Below are 19,705 nucleotides of genomic sequence, written 5' to 3'. Positions count from 1 at the left end.
TCTATCTCTTCCCGCTCCAGTTTTGGCAGACTAGGTGTTTCTAGAAATTTGTTCATTTCACTTAGATTGTTGAATTTGTTGCCATATAATTGTTCATAATATTTGTTCACGATCCTTTGTATTTCTGTAGTGTCAGTTATTATTTCTCCTCTTTCATTTCTGATTTTGTGCATTTGGGTTCTCTCTCTTTGTTTCTTGGTGAGTCTAGCTAAGGGTCCGTCAATCTTGTACATCTTTTCAAAGAATATCTTTTCAAAGAACCAGCTCTTTGTTTCATTGATCCTTTGAATTGTTTTTTCGTCTCCATGTCATTTATTTCTGCTCTGATCTTTACTATTTCCTTCCTTCTACTTGCTCTGGGGTTTTTCTTTTTGTTTGCTTTCTAGTTCTTTAAGTTGTGAGGTTAGATAGTCTATTAGAAATTTTTCTTGTTTCTTGAGGTAGGCCTGTAGTGCTATGAATTTCCCTCTCAGACTGCTTTCACTGCATCCCATAGATTTTGTGTTGTTGTGTGTTCATTTTCATTGGTTTCCAGGAAGTTTTTAATTTCTTTCTTGATCTCCATGGTAACTCATTCATTGTTCAATAACATGCTATTTAGCCTCCATGTGTTGAAATGTCTTTGCATGTTCTTGTTGCAATTGATTTCTAGTTGCATGCCACTGTAATCTGGGAAGATGCTGGATATGATTTCAGTCTTCTTGAACTTGTAGAGACTTAGTTTGTGCCCTAACATGTGGTCTATCTTTGAGAATGTCCCATGTGCACTTGAGAAGAATGTGTATTCTGCAGTTTTGGGGTGTAATTCTCTGTAGATATCTATTAAATCTATTTGGTCTAGTGCTTCATTTAGAGCCTCTGTTTCCTTGTTAACTTTTGTCTAGATTTATTCAGTGATGTCAGCGGGATGTTGAAGTCCCCTGCTATGATTATATTGCTATCAATTTCTCCTTTGAAGTCCTCCAGAAGATTTTTAATATATGTTGGTGCTCCTATATGGGGTGCATATATGTTTACCAAGGTTATATCTTCCTGTTGGATAAATTCTTTCAATATTGTGTAGTGGCTATCTTTGTCTCTAGTTATGGCCTTCATTTTGAAATCTACTTTATCAGATATAAGTATTGCTACCCCAGCTTTTTTTGCTTTCCGTTTGCTTGGAAGATTTTTTTCATCTCTTCACTTTCAACCTATGTGAGTCTTTTGTTGTGAGGTGGGTCTCTTGTAAACAACATATATGTGAGTCATGCTTCCTTATACAGTCAGCTACTCTGTGTCTTTTTATCGGAGAATTTAATCCATTCACATTTAAGGTGATAATTGATATGTACTTGTTTATTGCCATTTTTGTTTAGTGTGGTTATTTTTTTTTTTTCCTATTTCTTCTACTAATTACAGCAGTCCTTTTAGCATATCTTGAAGTGCTGGTTTGGTGTTAATATATTCCCTTAGCCTTTTTTTGTCTGAAAAGCTTTATATTTGACCTTCAATTTTGAATGCTAGCCTTGCTGAATAAGTTGTCTTGGATTCAGATCCTTATTTTTTATGACCTTGATTACTTCATGCCACTCTCTTCTGGACTGTAGTGTTTCTGTTGAAAAGTCAGCTGAGAGCCTTATGTGGGTTCCTTTGTGGGTAACCTCTTGCTTATCTCTTGCTACTTTTAGCATTCTCTCTTTGTCTTTAATTTTTGGCATTTTGATTACTATGTCTTGGTGTGGGCCTGTTTGGGTTCTTCTTACTTGGGGCTCTCTGTGCTTCTTGAACTTGAATGCCTTCTTCCTTCACCAAGTTAGGAAAGTTTTCTATCACTATTTCTTCAAATATATTCTCTAACCCTTACCCATTATCTTCCTCTTTGGGAACTTCTATGATGCTAATGTTATTACATTTCCAGTTGTCCCACAGTTCTCTTAAGCTATCTTCCTGTTTTTTAATTGTTTTTTTTCTTGGTTATCTGATTGGTTGATTTTTTTCTACCCTATCTTCTAATCACTGATCAGATTTTCAACTTTCTTTACTCTTCTGGTTAGGTCTTCCAGTGTGTTCTTAATTTCTGCCATGTCATTTTTCATTTCCACTTGGTTGGTTTTCAGTGTTTCTATATCTTTACTCATGGTGCTGATGTCCTTACTCATGCTGCTGAGCTTCCTCATGATCATGGCTCTGAACTCTACCTTTGGTAACTTGCTTAGCTGTATTTCATTGATCTCATCTTCGATAGAGTTCTCTTGTTTTTTCATTTCAGATTTGTTTCTTTGTTTCACTGTTTTGGGTATCTCAGTGGGTTTTGGAGCCTGCCAAATACTCCCTGTGGGTGTTGGTGTTCTGCTGTTTGTAGCTCCCTCTACTGGGTTCAGATGAGCCTGGGTGGGCCCACATTAAACACCACTGTCAAGTCTTACTTTCCTGGGTAGATTTGCAAGCCCTAAAAAGGTTCAGTTATCTTCTAGCTTTTTCCTGGTGACTAGTAGTCACAGTTACTCAGTGCCTTGGAATGTAGCCCTGGTGTTCTGCATAAGAGGATTTCCAGAGGGTGGGATAGATGCTGGTTATTAATGAGCCTCAATTTGCATTTCTTTGCCTCACCTGGGAAAGGCTGAATCTCTGAGAGATGGGGCCGCTGCTTTTCCCCACAGCTCTGGGAAGGAGCACACTGGCCACCGTCCTTTGTGGCCGAAACTCAGCAAAAACTGAGTGCCCTCCAAATACTGGGGGGCCCCACAGAGTTTGAGCCCAGTGTGCTCTCCCTCTGCCATAGCCCCCAGGTGAGTGGCTGTGGGTATTTTAGCACTCTGTCCTTTCTTTCTGTGCTGTGGAGCGGGCTTGGTCTTTATTCCCTAAGGGTGCTCCTCACAGCTAAGACTGCTGCTATCTGTTGGCTTCCAGCCTGCCACCCTCTCGCGCCTCTGCATATCCTACCAGTGTCCCTGGTTATATGGTCCCTTCCTGCTGCTTTTCTGTTGCTTTTTTCCAAGAATTTGTTTTTATTTTAGTTGTAATTCTTGTTTGGTCCTGGGAGATCGTCTGCATAGCTTCTATTCACTCTGCCTCCATTTTCACATCCTCTACACCTATCTTGTGTGCATCTGGGTCACACAGGCCTTTCTGGTGCCCCTGATCCCTATAGGTCTTGCAGGTAACTAGATCGCAGAGTCTCTTCGGGGGATCAGGCTCTATGCCTATGTTATGAGCTACTGGGTCGCACAGGCCTCTCTGGTGCTTCAGCATACCACAGGCCCTGTGGGTAACTAGATAGTGCAGTCCCTGCTGGGTCTCTCAGTCCTTTCTGGTGCTTCAGCACCCCGCAGGTCCTGCAGCTAATTGAATTGCACAGTTCCTGCTGGGTCACACAGTCCTCTCTGGTGCTTAAGCACTCCACAGGTCCCGCAGGTAACTGGATTGCACAGTCCCTACTGGGTCACACAGGCCTTTCTAATGCCCCCGCACCCTGCAGGTTGCGAGGGTGGGCAGCTGGATCACACCAGTCTCTCTGGGTCCCAGCTTCCCATTGCTCTTGTAAGCTACTGGACCACACAGATCTTTGTGGAGCCCCAGGTCCCACCGATGGTGGCTGAGGAGTGCTGCTGCCCCATGGGGCTCAACTCCTGCTCAGCCTTGGCTGTAGTTTTTGGGGATGAGTCTCAGCTGCTGGTCTGTGCTTCTGTTGTCTAGGGATGGATGTCTGCTTCCCAGCCTCTCTTGCTGGGGGTATATCTCGACTCTGATTAGGCTGCTGCTATGGGGGATGGTGCTGGGCTCCGAGCTGTCTGTGGCTTCTGCAACCGGCACTTTGGGAGCTCCACTACAGTGCACTGGTTTGTGTTGACAGAGTGTTCACTGGTCTGATGGTGCCAGGTGTGCTGGTGGGCTCAGGTTGCTAAACCCTAGCCACTCCCACTGCCTCCTCCCAGGAAAGACCGAGGATCTTCCAAAATGGTGGCAAGTCCCTGTGGCATAGGGAGAAGTGCCCTGAAGGGCCACTTACCATGGTAGCTGGCTGCTCCCGTCCAAAGCACAGGAACTTTCTGCTCTGCGGCTCTGCACTTCTTGGGTTTGGTCATCCACCTTCAAGTCCACTGACATTCTCTCACACACTTGCTCACTCTCTCACACACTCACCCTCCCTCCGGTCCTGCCCTCCACCATCTTCATGTTAACTTTTCTTTGAGAATATTCTATAGATGAGAGAAATAGGGATAAGTGTGCCCATTACAGGTACTGCAACACCCAACACAAAACAACCACCTAGACTCCAGCCAAAGGGAAGATGCAATTACAAAATAATTATCATCTACCTGTGGGTAGAGCCAATTGAATAAATCTGAGTGTCCAGTGTCAGGTTTCTGGGACTTTGTTCAAGGGGTACCACTATAATGCCCAACATGAGCTCTCGATAAACTTTTGACCCACTCCCAATTTGGGGAGAATCTTAACTCTCATTACATGCTTAAATAATTTTTTTCAATTTTAGTAACTTTTTTTTTCTTTTTTTGTTCAATAATTTATTTATTTTTGTTACAGATGTTTCTCCTTTTTCCCTTACTGATTCCCCCTTCCCACTCCCTCTCCGCCCTGTCCCCAGCTTTGTTGTCCATGTCCATTGTTCATGCATACATGCATATAAGTTCTGTGGTTTATCTCTCCCCCACCATCCCCTCTCCTGGGGATTGTCAGTCTGTACCCCACTTCCATGTCTCTGGGACTACCCCATTCCTCAGACTATTATGTTCATTATATTCCACAAATAAGTGGGATCGTATGATATTTGTCTTTCTCTGTTTGGCTTGTTTCACTTAGGATAATACTTTCTAGGTCCCTCCATGTCGTCTCAAAGAATAAGAGATCTTTCTTTCTTACAACTGCATAGTACTCCATTGTGTATATGTACCACAGCTTTTTTATCCATTTATCTACTGATGGACAATTGGGCTGTTACCAGATCTTAGCTATTGTAAATAGTGCTGCTACGAGCATGGGGGTACATATATTCTTTCTGATTGGTGTTTCAGGCTTCTTAGGGTATGTTCCTAGTCAACTTTAGTAACTCATGATACTATTTGCTCTAGATTAAATTAGGAAAGGGCATTAAAACATGATATAAGCAGACATTTAAGATCAATTTATATTTTAATAATTTTTTCTCAGAAAAAGTTCTCCTATTTAATCTATAGCTCTGTTAATTTTAATCATACACTCTAGTCATTTTATATTGAGTTACCAATTCCTACATGTTGTATTTTTCCCTTTTCTCAGTTCAATTCCTGAAGACTCTGTATTTCAAGGGCCTCTTATCTAATCTGTTGTGTGTATACAGCTTCACAAATTTTATATTATTGGGGGTAAAATTATTGCCTCAAACAATTCAAAGTAAACGTGTCTGATAAAAAATGACAACGGAAAAAATTATAAAATTATGAATTATGCACTTTTATCATATGCTTTGTTATATTTTCAGATAATCTGGGAGAAAGTCCAAAGACAGAGGCAAAAAGTGTCACTATAGAAGCAAAGAAAACTACACCAAAACAGGCAGTCCCATCACAAAATGGCCTAAGTGGTCCTAAATACATGCACAAGGGAAAACCAAGTGGCCCTGACGAAACCTATGAAAAGGGACAAAAACAGGAAACTGGAGTGAATGTTGAAGAGTTTCCTGAGACACGTCAGATTAAGAAAAAGAAGAGTGAAAAAGAAGACAAAACTAAAGATACTGGGAAAGAGGTGGACATGGAAAAGAAAACAGATAAAGACAAGTCAAAGAAAGGAGATGGTGAAAATGATAAAGGTGAAAAAAGGGTGAGCATAGAAAAAAAGAAAGATGAGGAGAAGGATAAAGATAAGAATGAGGATAAAGACAGGAAGGGAGATAAAGACAAAAAGGAGGACAAGAACATGAAAGAGAAAAAATACAAGGAGAAGAAAATGGACAAAAATGAGGGTAGTGTCAAGAAGAGAGATAAGGGTAGTGTCATAAAGAGAGATGAGAGTAGTGTCAAGAAGAAAGATGAGGGTAGTGTCATAAAGAGAGATGAGAGTAGTGTCATAAAGAGAGATGAGGGTAGTGTCAAGAAGAGAGATGAGAGTAGTGTCATAAAGAGAGATGAGGGTAGTGTCAAGAAGAGAGATGAGGGTAGTGTCATAAAGAGAGATGAGGGTAGTGTCATAAAGAGAGATGAGAGTAGTGTCATAAAGAGAGATGAGAGTAGTGTCAAGAAGAGAGATGAGGGTAGTGTCATAAAGAGAGATGAGGGTAGTGTCAAGAAGAGAGATGAGGGTAGTGTCATAAAGAGAGATGAGAGTAGTGTCATAAAGAGAGATGAGGGTAGTGTCAAGAAGAGAGATGAGGGTAGTGTCATAAAGAGAGATGAGGGTAGTGTCAAGAAGAGAGATGAGGGTAGTGTCATAAAGAGAGATGAGAGTAGTGTCATAAAGAGAGATGAGGGTAGTGTCAAGAAGAGAGATGAGGGGAGTGTCATAAAGAGAGATGAGAGTAGTGTCAAGAAGAGAGATGAGGGGAGTGTCATAAAGAGAGATGAGGGTAGTGTCAAGAAGAGAGATGAGGGTAGTGTCATAAAGAGAGATGAGGGGAGTGTCATAAAGAGAGATGAGAGTAGTGTCAAGAAGAGAGATGAGGGTAGTGTCAAGAAGAGAGATGAGGGGAGTGTCAAGAAGAGAGATGAGGGGAGTGTCAAGGACAAGAAAGGGGACAAAGACAAGAAGGGTGTTGAGGACAAGACAGGGGACAAGGACAAGAAAGGGGAGAAGGACAAGAAGGGAGATAAGGACAAGACAGGGGACAAGGACAAGAAAGATGTTAAGGACAAGACAGGGGACAAGGAAAAGAAGGATGTTAAGGACAAGAAGGATGTTGAGAACAAGAAAGAAAACAAGGACAAGAAGGGTGTTGGGGACAAGGACAAGAAGGGAGGTGATGACAAAAAAGGAGACAAAGACAAAAAGGAGAGCAAGGACACAAAAGAAGTTTCTATGGGAAAAAGTGATGAAGTAAAGGTGGACAAGGGCATAGCGCAAAGTGGAGGTGCTGGGGAGAAAAAGGAAAATAAATAAGGTCACATTAAAGAAAAATAGCACCAGATTTTACAAACTAACAAAATAGAACTGAATAATTTTCCTCCAACACATCAACTTCAAAACCAGCTCCCAGTCTTTGTGGTATAGTTAAAATGCTAGCCTCTTTACATTATCTTTAGTCACAAAGTTCCTGTTTCTTTGCTTGCAATCTGGCCAAAGACCCTTCAAAAGTGTCATTCTTTTAGATCTATTAGTCTCAAATTTCAGCTTCCAAATGTGAGTTTTTCAAAATGTATGTTCATGATATGTCTTGTCAGGAAATACAATTTTTCTCAAATAAAACCCTGATTACAGAAATGTAGAGTTCTTTTTTTTTTTCAAAGATGTACAGCATACACCTACTTAACCAAACAAGTATTTTCAGTCCCTACTAAATGCAATATCCAAAGAAGAGTGCAAAAATATCTTCATCAAGAAGATAAATATAAATGAGAACACTAAAACAATATTAAAAATCTGAACATCAAAAATGATTCAGAGCAGTAAATACAGAGAAAATTTCAGAAGAGAAAAATCTCTTTGGTTAGAGATAATCTATATAGGACATTTATAAGCAGTAGAGTTTAAACTGGACATTAGAAAAAGACAGGTAAGATATATGTATTGTTTGAGGCCCCTGGATTATTAATTCTTCTACTGGACTACAAACTCCTTGAAGGAAGATCGGTATTTTATCATTCTCCATCCTTGTTGCCTACCACAAAATTTACTAAATTTAGTTTACTGGGATAAAAAATGAGGGAACCAAAAACAAGGCAGGAGCATGGAAAATGTATTGTAACAACAGCAGAGAAGAGGATCTGTGTGCAGCCAGGTTCCCTCATGTGCAGTGTCCAGACAACCACTGATGCGTAAGGTGATTTCAAGTGGTACCCAAGTAAACATTTTAATAGTGACATTTAATATTTACTTTTATGTGAAGTAGATTAAAAAGTGTATTTAGCTCTTCAAGTACATTATATTTCAGCTATTATAAGACTAAGTAAAAAGGTGAGTCAATTTAAAGAAGAATATTAAGTAAAAAATAATACAGGTTGTATTTCGATATGGCAAAAATTATGACAAATGGTGGTATCTGAATAGTTTAACTTTGCCAAACACTGAGGGTATTAAAAGAAAATAAGTTTGAAATTAAAAAAAAAAAAACAGGGTTCTGGAGTCTTGAGCTTTTATTTTATTTATTTGATAAGCAGCAGAGATATAAAGTGGGTTCTCTTTCGGAAACAGTAATCTGGTGTTTTACACAAGTGAAAGGAGGCTAAAAGGTCAGTTAGAAAACTTTGTACTGATATAGCCATAAAAAGGCAAGAGCCGAAACTAATTTGGAGGCAATGAGAATAAAATGAAAGGAACAGATGTGAGAATCATTTTGAAAGAGAAATGAACTTACAGAATGTGTGTGACATAGAGAAACTCAGATGACTCAGTTGACACATGGCAACTGATAAATGAAATCACCTTTTATAGAAGGAAAACCTAGAGAAAGATCATATGTTGTTTGTTCAGTTTGAAAATAAATGTAATTATAGATATAAACTAGAGCTCAGAAGGGAAAGAACTAAGCAAAACAGAGAAGCAATCTAACAGATGCAGAGTTCAAAACACTGGTTATAAAAATGCTCAGTGAACTTAGAATTTCAAGGAACTTAGTGAGAATGTCAAGGAACTTGGTGAGAACTTCAAGAGCATAAAAAAGGACCAGTCAGAAATGAAAGGTGCAATAACGAAAATATAAAATAATTTACAGGGAATCAGTAGTAGAGTGGGTGATGCTAAGAAGCAAACCATCTATTTAAAATATAAGCAAAAAAAAGAATCCAAAACAATGAAGATAGTGTAAGTAGCCTGAAAGGGTTAGTAATGTTTTAAAGGGTAAAGGTAAAAGTTTGCAAAAGGCAGAAACTGTGAAAATTGTGTTGCTTGAATGACCTGGGCTCAGCCTTTTGTTGAGTATGGATAAGGTTTATCTGGATTATCCAAAAGGCAATGGATAACCCAGCAGATGCCGGACGAGATACCAGACCAGCCCTACAGCAAAGTGGACAATGGGCCAAAGTACATCAGCAGAACTGCTGGAAGCTAAAAGTAGGGTATATAACCCACACTCCAACCTTAATTTGAGGCTGAACTCTCCTCGACTAAGCCCGCCTGCACCCAGACTCATGCAATAAAGCCATTTTTCTCTACACTGGCCTTGCATTGTGGGTGTGATCTCCGCCAGCTCAGACCTTTTATTTGGTGCCAAAACCTGAGAGGTCTGTGAGGATTTCACACAGGGGGCAGCGGTGGCCCCTGGAGTCCTCTGGGTCTCCTGTCAGACCGGGATGGATCACACCCTTAGCCAGATACTGAACCTCCAACCTTTCCTGCCGATCCAGCATCAACACTGGACACTAATTCACTGGTGGGTGTTTTTTGTCTACCAGTCTGATTCTCCGAGCTATCTCGTTATCCCCTGTCCGGGACATGAGAGCCAGGTCTCTCAGTCACACACGTGTGATTGTTCTTCTAAAAACTCAGTGCTGGTTAGGACATGCTCCTCGGGAACCAGGTTCTCTCAGCTTATCATATATTGAGGGACACCTGGTACAGGTGAGTTGCACATCTCTCTACTCTAGGGGAGGAGCGGGGACACCTTCTTCTTCCTCTAGTGTATCTGCCTAACCGCTAGGCCATGACATCTCACACCACAACATGGACAACACCCCTACGATGTCTCCTAAAAATCTACAGACCCTAGGTCGTGCTCAGGACTTACGTCCCAAATGACTCATTTTTTACTGCAACACTGAGTGGCCTCAATACAATGGGTCACAATAGCCTGAAATGGCACTTTCGACATTCTACCAACCTAGACAATTTCTGTCAAAGGCAAGAAAAATGGTCTGAGGTTCCTTACATCCAGGCCCCTTTGCACTCAGATCACACCCCTCTTTATGCGACTCTTGCTCCCCCTCCCAGATCTTCCTGCTGCGCTCTAACCCTCCAGAACTCCTGAAGACAGCGCCTACCTGCTCCTGTTTCCTCCTTTGCCCCAGTGATCTCGCTCCACCTCCTCCCTCAGCCCCTCCAGCAGGGCCTCCTCCCCCAGCCCCCTCTGTGGCCCCCACCCTACCCTGAGCCTCCTCCTCCAGCCCCTTCTGCGGCCCCCACCCTACCCTGAGCCTCCTCCTCCAGCCCCTTCTGCAGCCCCCGCCCTACCCTGAGCCTCCTCCTCCAGCCCCTTCTGCGGCCCCCACCCTACCCTGAGCCTCCTCCTCCAGCCCCTTCTGCGGCCCCCACCCTACCCTGAGCCTCCTCCTCCAGCCCCTTCTGCGGCCCCCACCCTACCCTGAGCCTCCTCCTCCAGCCCCTTCTGCGGCCCCCACCCTACCCTGAGCCTCCTCCTCCAGCCCTTCTGCGGCCCCCACTCTACCCTGAGCCTCCTCCTCCAGCCCCTTCTGCAGGCCCCCACCCTACCCTGAGCCTCCTCCTCCAGCCCCTTCTGCGGCCCCCACCCTACCCTACCCTGAGCCTCCTCCTCCAGCCCCTTCTGCGGCCCCCACCCTACCCTGAGCCTCCTCCTCCAGCCCCCTCTGTGGCCCCCGCCCTACCCTGAGCCTCCTCCTCCAGCCCCTCTCTGCAGCCCACCCTTACCCTGAGCTTCCTCCTCCAGCCCCTTCTGTGGCCCCCACCTACCCTGAGCCTCCTCCTCCAGCCCTTTCTGCAGCCCAACCCTACCCTGAGCCTCCTCCTCCAGCCCTTCTGCGGCCCCACCCTACCCTGAGCCTCCTCCTCCAGCCCCTTCTGCGGCCCCACCCTACCCTGAGCCTCCTCCTCCAGCCCCTTCTGCGGCCCCACCCTACCCTGAGCCTCCTCCTCCAGCCCTTTCTGCGGCCCCCACCCTGCCCTGAGCCTCCTCCTCCAGCCCCTTCTGCGGCCCCCACCCTGCCCTGAGCCTCCTCCTCCAGCCCCTTCTGTGGCCCCCACCCTACCCTGAGCCTCCTCCTCCAGCCCTTTCTGCAGCCCCACCCTACCCTGAGCCTCCTCCTTCAGCCCCTTCTGGGGCCCCCACCCTACCCTGAGCCTCCTCCTCCAGCCCCTTCTGTGGCCCCCACCCTACCCTGAACGCCTACTCCGGCTCCGACTCCTCTACCCCCACAGATGACTCCCTCACACATGCAATCTGGAACCATCTCTGGTCCCTACCCATCCCCTATGTTGGCCCCCATTTTAGAACGACCCCTGAGGGAAGCAGCGGGAGCTGAAGGGACTGTCAGAGTTCATGTCCCCTTCTCTCTCTCACATTTGTCCCAAATAAATAAAAGACTAGGATCCTTCACTGCGAAATAATCCAGGAAAGGAGTGAACACCCTGCAGCCTTTCCGTCCCCCTTACACAGGCCGCGAGAAGATGTAACAACTCAGGTCCCACCAGCCCAGAAGGGACTGTCATTGTAAACCTGAGATCCATCTCTCAGTCAGCCCCAGGCATCAGGAGAAAATTACAAAAACTGGAAGATGGCCCTCAAACCCTCAACAGGAACTTCTAAATCTAGCCTTTAAGGGTTCAATAATCGCGATGAAGAGGCTAAACAGCAAAAAATAGCAGAACCCAGATGCCTGCCTCTGCCATCAGAGCCTATTAATCAAAGCGGTCAGCAAACCCCTTCAGGGGACAGAAGAAGGGCACCCACCAGGGTCAGCAGAGTGGACCCCCAGGTCCCTGCTTTAAGTGTGATCAGACTGGCCATTGGGCGAGACAATGCCCCAACCCCCACCACCGCCTAACCCGTGTCCTCCATGCGGAGGCCCCACTGGGAGTCGGCCTGCGGACGGACTGCGCAGAGCCGGTCCTCCTCCCTCCCTGGGCTGGCGGAACAGGCAGTCCAGGCCTGGGTCTGATTGGCCTGGCGGCTGAAGACTGAGGGTGCCCAGGACCGGACGCCCCGACCGTCATCTCGAACTCCGAACCTCGGTAACTCTGATGGCAGCAGGTAGGCCCATTTCATTTTTAATTGATACCGGGGTAACCTACTCTGCCCTCCCCGAGTTCAGGGGACCTCTTCACCGCTCTGGGGTTTCAGTTGTGGGGATTGACGGCCAAATATCGCAACCCAGGGCAAGCAGACACCCACTTGCTCTTTAGGCCCCCGTATCGTTCTCCACTCTCCTCTTGCATTACCAGCCTGCCCCACTCCCTGGTTAGGGCGGGACATGCTGTCCAAACTCCATGTGCTTTACCCTTTCCTCCTTCTCTCCCCACCAACCGCTCTCATTCTCTACTTTGTCTCCTCCAAGAATCTGCTTCCTCTCCTAACATAAACCTCCCGCACCCCTCCATCCCCTCAAGGGGGCAGGGCAGGGTCTGCTCACCTTGCTGGCCTCTGGTGAAATACTACTACTATTTTTTTTTTAATCTTCACCCGAGGATTTTTCCATTTTTTGTTCAGATAGAGTGGGAGGGAGGGAGAAGAAGAGAGAGAGAAACATCGATGTGAAGGGACACATCGAGTGGCTGCCACTCGCATGACCAACCACCAGGGCCGGGGACAAACTGCAACCGAGGTACGTGCCCTTAGCAGGAACTAAACCCGGGTCTCTCTGGACCGCAGGCCAACACTATAACTGCTGAGCCAAACCGGCGGGGGCTATACCACTACTCTGATTTTTCACTGACTCAGTGAGGTGGGGGGGGGGGGGGGCTCTGAGGGACTCTCGCTTCTGGCGCCAAGTGCTCCACTGGGCCAGCTGGGCAACACCTGTTCTGGGGACAGTGCCAGGTGGGGAGTTTGACTGGGGCGGTACACCTGTCAGTCCCTATCGCAGGTGTCCTGAGGCGAGCTCAGGGAGGACAGAAACCTCCCATGCAGCAGAAGGGCAAAAGCTCCCTTGATCTTGATTCTCAGTACGAACACAGACCGTGAAAGCAGGCACCACGTATAATATCTCTCACTATAGCCTCACTAGGGGCACCTGTAATCCAACTATTCATGATGTGTCTGACCCCTGCAATGGGAGTTTGTATGTGCAAGCTCAGAGGGACTTGATGCAATAACAAAAAATCACACCAGGGAAATTGGTCACTATCCAGGGAGCAGTTCCTCTGGTGGCACTAGCCCCCCACCCCCCATCAGGTTTGATCATTCGAGCCTTACTGTGGGTCTATCAAACACCTCCCTGGGCCCAAATATGACTGGGCTGCTTTGCCTACCAGAGGGAATGATGTTTTTAGGGGCACTAGACATTTCTGCCCCCAGGAGAGGGATTGCTATTCAGTGTCTAAACCCAGCAAAACAGGGCGGCTTATGGGCAGTAGGATATGTCGCCTCAGCCAATACCCTAATCCCTTCCTTCATCCCTCATTCAGCCTCATCAGGCCCTGAGCCCAGAGGCCATCACCGAGCGAAAAGGGGAGTCGGACTCCGCATAGCAGGAGGACAGCTGCAATCACCACTGCGGCCTCGCGGGAGGATCACTTATGATGCGGGAGGATCACTTATGATGCGGGAGCAGCACACACATAACGGCCACCATGGCAAATACAGGTAGAGATGCAGGTGAAAATTTAAGCTTCTTTCAAAATCCCTCTGTAAGAACGAGGTGATGCTGAGTAACCAGAAGGGTGCAGGTTTATTGAGGGAAAGACCTGCCAGGCTACCTCTAAGGAGAACATAGCAACCGGCTGGTCCAGACTAAGGATTTTTAAACTTAGGGCTGGGGTGGGCTGGGGTGGGCTAGGGTAGGTGGCCGTTCAGCCAAAGAGTCATGGTCGTCCTTGATTGGTCAGGGCTGGGGTCTCCTGAAACTTGTTTTTCTTGTTGAGCGACCATTTGCAGTTTTGGGTGGGTTAGGGTGCTTCTGTCATTCTGTTCCTCCTGACTGGAGTGATGGGTTTTGGTTTCCTGGAATGAGAGGCTTAGGGCATCAATATGAAAGTAAAAGATTTAAGAGGCTCGGGGCAGTAATATGGAAGTTAGAGCTAACACCCTTGACTCTCTTGCCTCTATGGTAATAGATAATCACATTGCACTAGACTATTTACTAGCTAAAGAAGGGGGCATACACGTGATAGCAAATACATCTTGTTGCTTCTATGTTAACTCAACTGGACAGGTCAAGCAGAGGACACACGAATTCTAGACAATGCCCAGTGGCTAAAGGAATTCAGTCAGGATCACCCAGCCCAATCTACCTGGACAAGTGTAGAAGCAGCCTTGCCTACACTAACCTGGCTACTCCCCTTCATAGGGCGCCTAGTGGTAGCCTTCTTATTATTGCTTTTCGGTCCCTGCCTCTTGCGCTTGATTACTAGGTTTGTACAAAATCGACTGCAAATTTTAGTCAACCAGACAGTAGACAATTTGTTCCAGCACAGGTAAAAGGACCCTCTCACACCATTCCCCAGGAAGTTATCTAACAAATTCTTTTTAGGAAGTAGACAAAGAGAAACTTCACCCCTTTTTCCTTTTTTATCATCATTATAAGGTGGGAATAAAAAGGGTTAGTAATGTTTTAAAGGGTAAAGGTAAAAGTGTGCAAAGGCGGAAACTGTGGAAATTATGTCGCTTGCATGACCTTTGCTCAGCCTTCTGTTGAGCATGGATAAGGTTTATCTGGATCATCTGCAAGGCAATGGATAACCCAGCAGATGCCAGACCAGCCCTACTGCAAGATGGACAATGGGCCAGACAAAGTACATCAGCAGGAACTGCCAGAAACTAAAAGCAGGGTATATAACCGACACCCCAACCCTAATTTGAGGCTGAACCCTTTTTAGCTCAGCCCACCTGCTCCCAGGTGCATGCAATAAAGCCATTTTCTCTACATTGGCCTTGTGTTGTGGATGTGATCTCCCGCCAACTCGGACCTTTTAGAGCCTCTGGGACAACTTGAAGCATACCAACATTCACAGCATGGGGGTGCCAGAAGGAGAAGAGAGAGAGCAAGAAATTGAAAACCAGAATGAAAAAATAATGACAGAAAACTTCCATATCTTGGTGAAGGAAACAGACATACATGTCCAGGAAGCACAGAGAGTCCCAAACAAGATAAACCCAAAGAGGTCCACACCAAGACACATCAGCATCAAAATGCAAAAGGTTCAAGACAAAGAGAGAATCTTAAAGCTGCAAGAGAAAAGCAGTTAGTTATCAACAAGTGAGCTCCCATAAGTCTGTCAGCTGATTTCTCAGAAGAAACTTTGGCCCTGCCAGTTTGGCTCAGCGGTTAGAGCATCGGCCCAAGGACCAGAGTTTCAGGTCCAGTTCCTGATAAGGGCACTACTTCGGCTGCAGCTTGTCCCCGGCCCTGGTTGGGGTTTTCTGGGTGGTGGCCACTGTCTCACATCAGTGTTTCTCTATCTCTCTTCCCCCCTCTCTCTCTCCTGCTCTATCTGAAGATAAATGCAAAAATGTCCCTAGGTGAGAATTAAAAAGAAACCTTGCAGGCCAGAAGAGAGTGGCAAGAGATATTCAAAGTGATGAAAAGCAACCGTCTACAACCAAGATTACTCTATCCTGCAAAGCTATCATTTAGAATCGATATCTATATCAAGAGTTTCCCAGACAAAAAAAAAGTTAGATAGAGTTCATCACCAATAAACCAGTATTATAAGAAATTTTGAAGGAGAATAAAAAGAAAAATATAAACAATAAAATGGCAATTAATACATATCTATCAGCAATTGAATCTAATTGGTTATTAGACTGATGAACCTCAAAGGGAAGTGGGGGAGGGAGGGCGGGATGAGATAAACCAAAGAATTTACATGCACATATGCATAACCAGTGGACGCAGACAATAGTGTGGGGAAGGCAGGAGGAGGCAGGAATGAGGAAGAGGGGGTCAATGGAAGAAAAAAAGGGGCAATGTCTCTAATACATACAACAATAAAGATAAGTTTAAAAAGAAAAAAATAAAATAAGTCAGATCTTTCAAAAGATGTAACATCTTTGCAAATGCACTATAACAAAAACAGTGACTGTTGGTAAATGACGAAAAAACTTACAATGACATGGTTATAGATTTTATTATAATACAGTTGACAAAGAAACTTGCTTATCTTGTAACAACATTTAAGATAACACTCAAATTATGAATAAAAGTATATCAGAATAAGAGATCTATTAATTTTGTTCCCCACTCTCAATTGTACCTTGGGGTTCCGTTGGGGAGAGTCAAACAGAGAGCTCCCTGGACCATTCCACTTTGGTATCTATTTTCTAGCTTTTTGTAATAAAAGGCCAAAAGTAGGTTTACTTAAGACTTGTGTAGCAATCAATGTTTAACAGCTGAAATAAGTAAACTGATCTCAGCTAGCTAAGGTTTTTCCTTTCTATAAGAATTACCTCCTAGAAACTTACATTTGAAAAGATGCCTCAGATAAGATTTCTTGACGCTTCCTCTAAGACCTTGGTTTCATAAAGCCAATTATCTATAAGCATTTGGAAGGTTTGGGGGGGAGGTGAAAGGATTTGGAGAGCTTAAATAGCTTCTGGAGCCACACCTCTGGCCCTGTGACAGAGAATTAGCAAATACCAGAGAGACTCTGCAGAACACACCTTGGACTTAGCCCAGCAGGGAAGCAGAGCATCTGTCCACCACCTTCAATCCCGCACTGGCTGCAGGTTGCCCCTGGGAATTGATCTCCGGGTAAAGTCTACCTGCCCTGCATTTGGCCAGGCATTCCCCAGCAGCCAGGGGACACTTTCTGGTAGAGAGAAGTGGGAAACCCTCAGGGTGGACAGGAGCTGCCTGCAGGTGACCTCCAAGGTGGACCGAGGGATCCAGGCCCAGCACCAAAGGCATCACTGTCCATGTAGCATCTGCTTTCATTTCTTCATCAAATATTGATGGTGAACCTACTATGTTCTAGGCAATGAAGCTTGAGAAAAACGGTGTTTGGTCCCCATCTCTACAGAGTACACAGGCTAGTGGGGAGAGAGATGTGTGCAGACACATAATGAATGTTACTATAGAACAGATAACACGATAGAATATATAAACATGTTGCTGCGAAAGCTTCAAGAACGGAATGGCTACACTTAGAAAATTTACGGGAGGCATAATTTTAGATTTTTAAAGAATATAATCATATATTCCTGCCTAATGGCAGGATACCCTGAGGTAAGAAAATAACTTTACCAAGAGGCAGTGACCATGTCCTGCTTAAGAGCCCTGGAGCCAGACTCTCCCAGATCAATACAAAACCATGGGTCTGTCTGCCTATTCCAGTTATTGGACCTCATGCAAGTTACTCAACCTCTTTGCTCGCTTCTTCATCTGTTAAAAATGAACATAATAAGCCCTGGCCAGTTTGGCTCAGCGGTTAGAGCATCAGCTAGCGGACCAGAGAGACCTGGTTCAGTTCCCGCTAGGGGCATGTACCTCGGTTGCAGTCTGTCCCTGGCCCTGGCCCCGGTTGGGGTCGTGTGGGTGGCAGCCGATCGATGTGACTCTCTCACATTGATGTTTCTCTCTCTCTCTCTCTTCCCCCCTCTCTCCCTCCCACTCTGTCTGAAGATAAATGCAAAGAATGTCCTCAGGTGAGGATAAAAAGAAAAATGGATATAACTGTACTACTCACAGGGCCAGTGTGAGGACTAAGCTGTCTCATACATTTAAAATATTAGTGGTCAGTACATTTTGACAAAATGAAACGAACCCAGTTATCACAAGTACGAAGTATAATAAAAATTGCCTTTTTTAGGACTAGAGCAATGTTTGGGATTTGCTTTCTCCCACAATACAGCAAAGACTGTGGAGTCTCAGTTTTAGAGATAATGCTCTAACATCCCACAAGATGTGCGTTCTCAGAGTCGGGTCTTGGAGACCAGCGGAGACCGGCAAACGCCCAGATCCTTTTCACTCCGGTGCTTTCCAGCGAGTTTCCTCAGGGCGGGGTTCCGATGCTCTCTTTCCCCTGGACCGCGGGGTGCTGCAGGCCACTCCTTCCTCCAGAAGCAGGGGTCAGAAGGACGGTTATTCCGGCAGCAGCCTCTGACTCTGGCTGGCCACCCTCCTCCTCCTCGTCTTTGCTAGATCTGACAACTGTTAGGCTAAGAAGCCCTGTCCGCTGGGAACCCCACACCAAGTGTCCTTCCTGAAGGCTGCAGGGCTGGTCCATGGGTGTTTGACAAGGCAGCGCCAAGAAGAGATGCTCATCGAAACAGGTTTGCAGGCAGTGCCCTGAAGCCAGCTCCCAATCTGTGGGGCAGGAAATGGGAGAAGTAAGCAAGTACCAGTAAACTTGCTCCCAAAAGAAAACTCTCTGGTGTGTTCACCACAGAATTTTACTCATAGAAGCAAATGCACTCATTTGGGAAATCATTTGTAATGACCTTTAAATGTCGTTAGCATATGAGAGTAATACTTAAAATATAGGCATCTGTGGAGAAGGGAGATCTATTGTATCTCCCCTGCCCACTGTTAAATGTGGATGTAATTTCTTCCATCATTTAAATACACACACACACACACACACACACACACGAGAGTGAGATTGAAAGAGAAAAAAGAACTGGCAAATATATGAGCCCACTTAGTAACTTTCAGAAACAGGATTTTCTCCCCATTGAAAAATACATTTACATTTTCAAGAGACTTTTTTTTATGTAAGATATTCATTGACAGATCTAAATCCATCCTTCAGCTTCCTGTAATAAGCAGCCAAAAGTAGGCAAACTCAGATGAATATTTTAGTATCCTGCTATTTTTAAAACCTAGATATTTGACATTTTAATCATTTAGCCCAGTAAACCTCCAAATTTAAGTTACCAAAGACTTTGGAAAACTATGTTTAGAGATATATAATTATTACTGAAAAGCTTTCTTATCTCGTGTCCTTGGCTGCTTCTAGGAGGCTAGAGAACTGGGTGAGATAACAGGCCCCGTGGCTTGTTCCAGGGGCTACAGCAGCTCCCAGGCCTCCAGCAGCTTGAATTTTAAAGTATCTTTTTTCCCCCTCACACTGAGGTGGGGCACTGGCCCCTGCTGCTTCCACAGCCTGCACAGGGTTTGGGGGTGATGTTAATTTCCTCATCCTTCCCGGAACCACTGTAGCTCCCAGACCTCCAGGAGGAGGATCTAGAGTATTTAAAAGATTTATTTCATCACATTTTTCTTTTATTCTCTGTGAGTGAGACCTTTTCCCCTTCTTTGAAGCATCAATTTAGATCTTTCTGAAGAATACTTATGATGTAAAACATGAAATCTTGCATGTAAGAAGAGATTCTACCTCCGAACAGAAACAGAAACAATAAAGTAAATAAATGAGTGCTCTCAGAAGAAAGGGCCGGGACACTGGTTTCAGACAATCATCTCACACCAGCCAGCACAGCACAATGGCCCTCTACGTGGCACAAGGTCCAAACAGTAGAGACAGAGGCTTGATTCCCTGTGCTCATAAAAGAGCGAAGGCCAAACTAAGTCTCCAACAGATAAGAAAGCGAGCAAAGAACATCCAAAACCAAAGTTATGTTACAGACAGACAAAAACTCTTACTAGCTCTTAAACAGAACAGACCTATTTTCTTTTTTTGGCTAAGTGTTTTGTGGGGGCTGATGCCTTGAAAGGAAGAGCAGAGATAGTCCCCAAGATAGAAAAAAAAAAACCTCTCAGCAGCTGCTTGG

The 19,705-nt window shown here is 45.0% G+C and overlaps 1 protein-coding gene and 1 long non-coding RNA gene across 2 annotated transcripts in view; both read left to right on the top strand.

The window, feature by feature from the left end:
- LOC118620903 overlaps positions 1–5,540 on the top strand; it is a 33,329-nt gene extending 27,789 nt beyond the window's left edge. Inside the window, exon 3 of the long non-coding RNA XR_004957581.1 lies at positions 5,459–5,540. This is a non-coding gene — a long non-coding RNA (uncharacterized LOC118620903). The remainder of the gene's footprint in view (positions 1–5,458) is intronic.
- A 385-nt stretch (positions 5,541–5,925) lies between these two features.
- LOC118621309 (cylicin-2-like) lies at positions 5,926–7,071 on the top strand. The gene has a single exon (XM_036248632.1). The coding sequence runs from the start codon at positions 5,926–5,928 to the stop codon at positions 7,069–7,071; it is 1,146 nt and encodes a 381-aa protein (XP_036104525.1).
- Positions 7,072–19,705: the final 12,634 nt, after the last annotated feature.

The sequence above is a fragment of the Molossus molossus genome, unplaced genomic scaffold (assembly GCF_014108415.1).
Source record: "Molossus molossus isolate mMolMol1 unplaced genomic scaffold, mMolMol1.p scaffold_m16_p_8, whole genome shotgun sequence".
In the NCBI taxonomy this organism is placed as follows: Eukaryota; Metazoa; Chordata; class Mammalia; order Chiroptera; family Molossidae; genus Molossus; species Molossus molossus.
Note: the sequence above shows the minus strand (reverse complement) of the source record. Positions and strands in the feature narration are given on the sequence as shown.